This window comes from Strix aluco, chromosome 2 (assembly GCF_031877795.1).
Source record: "Strix aluco isolate bStrAlu1 chromosome 2, bStrAlu1.hap1, whole genome shotgun sequence".
NCBI classification, from domain to species: Eukaryota; Metazoa; Chordata; class Aves; order Strigiformes; family Strigidae; genus Strix; species Strix aluco.
The window spans coordinates 118104650-118113569 of NC_133932.1; the positions used below are offsets into that span (position 1 = coordinate 118104650).

General features: G+C 46.9%; 1 protein-coding gene across 1 annotated transcript; it reads right to left on the reverse strand.

Annotated features, from left to right (window-relative positions):
- Positions 1-2364: 2364 nt before the first annotated feature.
- Positions 2365-5758, reverse strand: SAP18 (Sin3A associated protein 18). Its single transcript, XM_074816037.1, has 4 exons — positions 5622-5758; positions 5345-5454; positions 3550-3672; positions 2365-2851 (listed from the first exon to the last, which is right to left on the reverse strand). Exons 1-4 carry the CDS (start codon positions 5691-5693, stop codon positions 2695-2697), a joined length of 462 nt encoding a protein of 153 aa, XP_074672138.1. The 5' UTR covers positions 5694-5758; the 3' UTR covers positions 2365-2694.
- Between the last annotated feature and the right edge of the window lie 3162 nt (positions 5759-8920).

Sequence of the window (8920 nt, forward strand, 5' to 3'; positions counted from 1 at the left end):
GCCAAAAACCAGACAGCTGATCTGATGGCCATGATCCAGCACACAGGCAGCAGGCGCCCCAAGCCTGACCCAACCTGCCTCTGGTGACAGAAGTCACTGAGCTGTTATGACATGTGGGCTCCTCACAGCAGCAGTATTGTGGAGAGCCTCTTCCTTGGCACCAGAGGCGACTGCCTTCACCCTGCCAAACATCCCACCCATCCCACCTCTGGCCACGCTAGACCAGCTCCACTGCACGTTTCAACCTCTCAATCTTAGGGGAACAAGTGACTCAGACACAGGTGATTCTGCAAGTGAGGGTCATTCATGAAGGCTGAAATTGCAACTCCCTAACTTAGAAGCCAGAGAAAGGGGGCAGAACTGAACCTAAAATCCCTCAGACTATGCTGCACCAAGGGACTCCCGAGAGGGGAAAAAAAAACCACCACATACATAAATCACAGCTCATGAAAGAAAGTATGCCTCATCCTCAGCAGACAGGAACGCTTACTTCAGTTTTGGCCTCTGCTTTGCTAAGGCCTTAGGTGAGGAAGGTGAAGGCCCTAAGGAGCCATTACAGCTTCTACTCCTGCTCTTGCCTTTCTCTCACCACACAGGGACACAATGTGCAGAAAACAAGTGCCTGGCTCTCTCTGGACCAGCTGGATGCTTGGGGTCAGCTGGCAGAGGCAGACACCCCATGGATAGCTGGAGCCTGCTGTGAGACAGAGACACCTGCCTGTCTCAAGATCTCCCCCTGCAGTGACAGAAGCTGGCAAGCACTGAGCTGTGGGAAGCCACAGGCCCCACCCTCCCGTGATGCACTGATTTGCTGGGAGGTGGGTCACCCCTTCTTTCTCCTGCTCCTTAAGAAGGTACCAGGCAACATCACAGACCAGCCTTTCAGTTTCTTCATGGACAACTGAGACCCCTTAGCCACCCCTTCCCCTATTTTGAGATTCTAGAAGTTGGCTGCTAGACACCCCCAACTCCGGCTTCATCAGTAACTTAACATGGAGCAGCCTTGAACCTCGATACCTCACAGCTCCTTGGCTTTGCCCCAACACCCAAGGGTTACAGTAAATTGAGAAACTGGTGCTCAATACAGGCTGCAACTGTTTGTGAAAAGCCACCTTACAATTTACTCAGCTCGGACTGGTCAGCATAGGGTCCAAAATCGTATGTATTCATCAGATGAAGATAACTAAGGGAAAGAAGCTACAATATTCACCTTCCTTGGAGTTCCAGAAGTCAAAATTGGGTTTTGTCCTCTTGGTCATTGCTGACAATATATTGCTTGTGGTCAAGAGCCCAGGGGATGTAGGTATGCGGGTTGCCTGCCTCCACCCCACAGGTTCACTTGGCCAAGAACCACCCTGTGGTCAGGACTCCCACACATACTGCCAGAGCACAGACTTGCTGCCTCACCTCCTGTCGGTTCATCTGAACTGCAGGCAAGAGCCTCTCCAAGCAGAGCACCCACCATTGTATTTTCATTAGGAAATAGTTCTGCCTGCTCCATAGTCAACCTCATTCTGAAAACACCAGATTTCTTCTGGCCAGATCTGCAGATATTCCAATGTTCTAAGACACTGAACTCCAAAGGGGGGTGCAAAAGGCAAGCCAAAGACAAGACAATCTCCAAATGTGGTACACACGCAAGTAGGGTGCAGGACTATTTTTGTGTAGTTTTATAATGTACATACAAGTACAGTATTAGATGTATGTAATTAAATAATTTGGGGGGCACACAGAAATTTTTTACTGATAGAGGTGTGCAATCCACAAAAGTTTGGAGACCACTGTTTAAGAAATGCAAGACCTTCAAAGAGCTTTATACTTTCCATTTTTAAAGACAACACTAGTTCTTCAGACCTCAGGTAAGGGCGATGCGCAAGCGTGCTGAACCACATCTTCCTCTGGTAAGGGCAGCAGCTCCTCAGTACCCTGGGATATACTGGTGTCACTAAGACCACTCCCAGTCCATGGACTGGCATCATCTTGGCACAAAATGAGTAGCCCCTGGAAGCTGTAGTGGGCTGCCCTGGCTCCCCTCATGATCCTGCAGGACCCGCAGTCTTACACAGCTCATCTCCGACTTTCCCCTGTCAGTGTACCTGCATCAGCAGGGAGAGTAACACTGACCTTGCCTGCCTTTGACCACGCTGCTCACACACTCATGCTCCAAAATTCAGCCAGCTCTGGTTTAAGAAATCTTCCTGTACAAGGAATCCCCATCAGGCCACTACTCATCAAGCCCAGAAGTTATCAGAGAAAGGCTCTGGTGCTCCTTTTGATTTCAACTTCTGCTTAAAAGCCAACTTTGGAATTTCTCTGCAAAAATCCACTTTAAAAAGTAAAAACCCAAACACCACCACACTATCAAAAGATTAATAACATCAATCTTTATTCCAAACAAGACAGAACTACAGAACACCTGTAATCCTTCTGGTCGTATTTTATGGAAATCTTGAAACACTGGACACAATGACTTACTGTTCAAACTATAACAATCAGGGATAGGATGATGGCACTGCTAAAGATAAGTGTTTCTTCTAAACAAACTAAAAGTTAAGGTTTAAAAGTTAACTTCAATTTCTGATGCTTAGCTTTGTCTTCAGGTGTTCTTGCTTAGCAACAAAAGCAAAAAAAAAATAAGCCTGCTTTAGAACAGCAAGTAGGAATAAAGATGTAATCATACAAAGCAGCAATACTTTAGTACGGTCTCATGCGGCTTGATGGGGGCGGTGCGCGATTCGGAGGAGTAATTGCTATATCCAAGTAGTCTCCTATCTGGAATTTCTGAGACTGCAATGTCATGGAATCATCTGTGCCCTTCCTGCCCGACATGGTACTGCCGATCTCCTTCACCCTGCGTGCAGGAGAGGACAGACAAGTTGGTTATCAGAGGCAAATCTCCCTAGATGTCCAAAAGAGGAACTGTATTGGGTCATGACAACCTTCCCGTGCCATCCTCTGCCCTGTATTTAGCTATGTACTCAGGATGCTGGGGTTTTTCTCTCCAGTTTCAGGTGTACCAAGAAAAGCTACACCGAATCCTCTTTCCGATGGGACAGAGGGGTGTGTTAAGTTAAATACCAGAGAGAACCCCTTGCCTCCTTCCACACAGACACAGAACAAGACTCCATAGATTAGAGCAGGGTATAGCCACTGGCTGCTGCCAAAGGTTAGCTCATACCATTTTGGAAGACAGACACCTGCAACAAGATCACTGCTAACACTCAAACGCATTCTCAGGCACAAGCCCTATCGCACCTCGTATTGCCAGAAACAAAGCTTTATCTCAAGCTTTAGGTCCGTGTTCTGCCTGGTTACCAATACAGTGACCAAAGATTTCAAGCACACGGGTTGTTTTTTGGGAACACATTAACAATGATGGTCACCAAGTAAAATTTAGAGTTTGCAGTGGTCATCATATAGTCTGTTCTCAAGAACTTCAGAAATTTGATATGTGGGTTCTGAACTTCAAAAATCAAGTGTTAATGAAAAATAATTTACTGCTCCAGTGCCTGAAGTCTTCTGTTAACCCAGAGAAGAAATGCCATTTACCTATACCCAGGCCTCTTGAGATCTGTAAAAACAATTGCAAAATTGAAGTGTGTGCCCTTCTTCCGTGCTTCTGGGTAGACTTCTTTCACTAAGCTGGTCAGCTCTTTCAGAGTTGCGTCCATCCTAAATTAAACAAGCAAACCAAAGTGAGTCATGTTCTCAGAAGCAACAATAAAAATAGCTTTCCAAAACCCTTTTAAGATGGAAACAATATATTACCACAATTTAACCATACATTTCCCTGCCTTTGCATACTTTCTGTAGATACCAGAAGACAAGCAAGATCTTACATTTCAGCTACATAGTGAGCCATCAATTTCTCAACTACACAACATTCCAACCAATACATTTTGAGCTAATGATCAAGTGACAAGAAGTTGCTCTAGTTACTAAAACACCTCTGAGAATTCACCACTTAATGTACACTGGAGGCAACATGGTCCAGTGCAAATGTAGCTCCTAATTAGCTTCCAATTTACTGTGTTAAGACAAATCTCTTCACCTCCATATGTTTCAACATCTGCTGTCCCAGGTCTCTCAGAAGAGTGACCATTTAAACAATGGGGCCTTTTTTTTTTTAAATGCATTTATACAGTGAACAGTATAAGAGTTTCCTCACCTAAGTTGCTATCTATGTTAAAATAGTTTCTTGAATATTAGAGGAAATGTAAGAAAAGGAGAAAAAAAAAAAATGGGTTTTCCATTTCCATCAAGATTTCCATTTCTGCAGTAACAGGCAGCACTCCTCCTTTTCCCAGCCTTCAACCAGATCAGGGCTAAAGCTCATTTCTAGAATTTCAAGAACAAAAGGACTCAATCATCACAACTAAAGCGGCTCTAATTATACAGACTGTATGCTCACTCCAAGCTTCAAGCAACTAAGGAGCAGTGTGTTGACAAGACAATGCCCATTCTGACTTCTGCAGATGGCAAACAGCTCAGACACCATCAACAGCCTGGACCAAGTCCATAAATCCCATTAAGTAGTAAATTAGAACTGCACGCTCTGCTAGCCACAAAAATGGATTTATTCAACCATACAACATACAAGTTATAACCCTAGCAGACACGTTAAAGGAAAAAACAAGATTTAAGAAGCAGAATAACTCACTTTCAAGAGCATTCTTCAACACACTTGTATGTGTTTGCAACACAAACTAAAGCAGTTTTCCGAACTAAACCTGAATGCAATAAAAAGCAGCTCTCTGTTAAAGCACTGCTACCTGATCATACAAAAAGGAACACATTACTGCACTCTCAAGAGGCTCTGACTTAAACCAACACACCATTCAGACAGTTCAAGCCTTCCAGGACAACCACTTCTACTGAAAAAACAGGGCTGTTGTAACAAAGCTTAAGCAATTAAAGGACAACCTCTGTGTTGAATAGATTCGTTGCGATAACAAAAGATATGCCACAACACAAGCCTCTGATTGCTTGCATCGGTATCTGGGCAATTCAACCTCAGTAGGTTTCAGTGTGCAGCAATCAGCACTTCGCTAGAGTTGTGCTTCCACGGATGCCACGTCTGAGCTGCCACGGCTGCAGGCAGAAGCGCTCTATTTCCGCGGCAGCTGCCTTCCCCCACGGAGCGCACAACTGCCCCCACGAAAACTTCCCCACGTTCCCCGCTCTAAACAAGGCCTACAGAACTTGCTCTCGCAGCTGAGAATCAGACAAGGAGTTCAAGCCAGGCAAGCTCCCCGATACCGCCCGCAGCCCCCGGCCGCAGGGCCCGGCTCGCCTCCGCGCCCGAGGGCCGACGGAGGGGCCCGGGCCGCCGCCGCGCACTCACCAGGTGTAGATCTGCAGCTCACTGGAGGGCACGTTGCCGCGAGAGAACTCGTCCATGCGGTGGTGCCGCCCGTTGTTGGTGGTGAAGACGCGAAGCAGCAGCGGGCACGTCTGCGGGGCGAGGATGAGGGGCCGCTCGCCATCCCCCGCCATCCCCAACCGCCCTCCCCGGCCCGAGGCCTCAACGGCATCACCAGACCCTTTCCCGCCTCCCCCCGGTGCCCGCCCTGCCGCGCCCAGGAGCGGCACAAGAGAACGCGCGGCACCACCCCCGACACCTTTTCCCGGTCGATCGGCTTCTCCGGCTCCTTCTTAATCTCCTCCTGCGTGACGCGCGACTCCACCGCCATCTTGCCCCGCCGCGCGCACAACCCCCGGACCCGGATGTCCCGCCCCGCGCTCGGGTCTCGCGAGAGGAGGAGGGGTGGGAGGGCGGGCGCGCGCGCGCGCGCAGGCCCCGGGTGAGCGCCGCCGCGCATGCGTATGGGCAGCGCGGGAGAGGTGTGGGGGCGGGCACCGAGGGCTGCAGCCCGCAGCGGGGCTGGGCAGCGGCTACAGGGCGAAGGGGCGGCTGGCAGGAGGGAGGAGGTGCGGCCGGAGCTGCCTGGCTTCCTCCCCCCGCGTCGGGGCCTGAGGGGAAGGGTGGTCGGCGCTGCCCGGCAGCGGCTCTCAGCCTTCCGCCCTCGGGAGGGGTGGTGTGTCCCGCGGTCCCGGCGGCTGGGCCCCGCAGCCTGCCCTCGCATCGCCACCGAGCCGTAACCTGTGAGGGCAGTGCAGGTGGCTGTGGTTCCTCTGCGGCCACGGGCTGCCCGAGACTGGGTTGGGGGCCCTGCTCTAGCCGAGGGGTCTCTGCTGGGTCTGGCCTTATTCCGGGGCAGCGTGATTTGTAGTAGCTGCCCGGCAGGACTTGACGTGATTCTTCCTAAAACCTGTAAACATCTGGTATAGTCCCTGATCTGAGCGGACTATTGCACTCCTCAGACTCCGCTGGCAGGGTTTAGGGAGTGCTGCCGTGGGCTTCACTCCTTGTCCTGGTCACTGTTACACCCACACGTTCTCTGGATCACTGCCTGTGTTTTTTACTACTTAGAAAAGCTTCTTATAAGCTACTGATAGTGCTGCCTCTTGGCAGAAACCACTTCTTTCTACATGGCAACAGATTTAAACAGATGTCTAATACAGGTAAATAACACGATCAACTGCTGTAACTAGGAATAGATTAGAATAAATTAGGAAAGGGTAAATTGTATTTAGAATTTAGCTTCCCTTAATATTACATTTGGGAAAGATCAAATGCATATGCTTTCCATTTATGGTCTTGTTTTTCCAAGAACAGAATCTTGTATTAGGTTAAATTTGAGTCTGGTTGTGTCTCAAAATAAGTCGGACAGAGATCTGCTGTGGTAACTTTTAAAATGTTGAGAGCTGTTTGTTATTCATATTAGAATGGGAGGGGGATTTTCACAGAATTTACACTTACATTATTTCCTCAAGTGCTGTGAATTTATCTCTCAAGAATGAAACAGGATTAAATTTTTCTGTAAAATGATGCATAAATGTATGTGCTTGCAGGTGCAACATAAGCAAATATCAGAGTCATAGGATTGCTGAGCCTGGAGGGGAGCTCTGGAGGAGACTGCCTAGTCCAAACCCCTGCTCAAAGCAGGATCAGCAAGGGCTGTTTGCTCAGGGCCAGGTCTGGGTGGGTTTTGAGTATGTCCAAGGATGGAGACCTCTCTGGGTAACCTGCTCCAGTGCTCAGTCACCCTCACAGTTAAAAAAAAGTTGGTTTTTCTTCTTATATTTAACTTAATTTTCTGTTGTGTACCCATTGCCTCTGGCCCTGTCACTGGGCACTGCTGAGAAGCCTGACTGTCCCTCCTGTCAGGTATTTATACACAATGATGGGATTGCCCTGAGCCATCTCTCTCAAGGCTGGACAATCCAAGCTCTCCCAGCCTGTTCTCATATGACAGACGCACCCATCCCTTAACCATCCCATTAAGCTATATCTGATGCTATATTATTACAGTGTTCATATTATAGTGTATACTGCTCATATAATCTTCTGTTGCTGCTTGCAGCAGAGCTATGTGCCATGAAGCTGTGTTTCCAGGTCCCTGTTCTGCAATGTACTTCTCTGAGTAAGGAGATTTGGGGTGAATTTACATCTGTGTTGGGCAGCTTTCCGAAGTATAAGCCTAGTATCAGACAGAAATAAATACAATGAATTCTGCACCATGAAAAAAGCATATGCTTGTTAAGGTGTTATAACTGCTGAAGCACCTGTGCTCTAAGGGTGATATGGTGGTTTGATTTCACATTTCCAAACGCTGCAGATACATGTTTCCAATGTATCATTTATTAAAAAAATATGTAGGGGAGAAAAAAATTATAAAAATACATTCACCTATGAGGTTTCTCTGTACATCATAAAGAAAAAGGGCTGTGAGTCCACACTATAAGAAAAAAAGCTCTTGCAGTTCACCTGTAATATAACCAACAGCATTTGATTTAAAATGTTGATTTATGGCACACCTAATACAAGATGAGAACCAACAACCTGTTGGAGTTCACCCTCCACTTTTATTAACTTCGTTTAGTGGTAGTCTGGATAGTACTGTACAGTTTTTAATCTACATTAAGTTATAGCATATCATCATTTTATTACCAAAGGGAATGATTCAGCCTTGCCACCATTTGCAGAATTTGATTTCCCAGGCAACAATACAGTTTATTACACTAAAATTAATTATATCTGCCCTGATAATACACGCTTTGGGCTCAGTATGTGAACCACCATTTCCAAAACAAAGGAATTTATGTCTAGAATCAGGTATCGTAAAGGAACAGCTGTAACAAATAAAGCACAGCGCTGTTATGAATCTAAGTAGTTCCTTCTGCTATAACTTTTTGAGTGCTTTATTTATGTGAAAAATGACCTAGTGTGCTTGAGTTTTAAGTAAATTCAAGCATGACAATTTATTATTCATGAACTGTATTAACAATCACAATTTATTTTCAGTCTAAAATCTTAGATTCTTATGTTACGTATTTGGAAAAGAAAGTTGAAAATTATTTGGAAATGAAAATGCAGTTATGTGATCTGTAACCTGGACTGTGGGATGCAGGTTTTACTGGAGACGGTGCTGTCTGGTTAAACAAGGCATAACACGGTAAACTGGATTCCCACCGGTTTAGGCTGAAGTCCCACGTGTACCCAAGTTAGTCTAACAGCTCGCTCTTGCCAAAGGAAGGGGATTTGGCTCCCCGCTGCCTGTCCTTAGTCATGTGAGGGTTTTTTCCCTCCCTTCTGCCAGGTGTGGCCCTCACTGATGCTTCCAAGAATAAGTTAAATTCCCTAATTTAAGATAAAACTCTCCAGTTGGGGGCTGGTTTTCTGTCAGTTTATTGCATTTGATGCTTTTGAAACTGATTCCATGATCGCTAGACCTAGTTCAAGATGAGTGGTGGAAGGGCGTGCCCAGGAGTAGCTGGGAGACGGAGGGAGAGAATAGGAATGGAATAGGGTCTGTCCCTCCAGTGGTATGAGATGGTCGATTGCTTCACCCTCCCT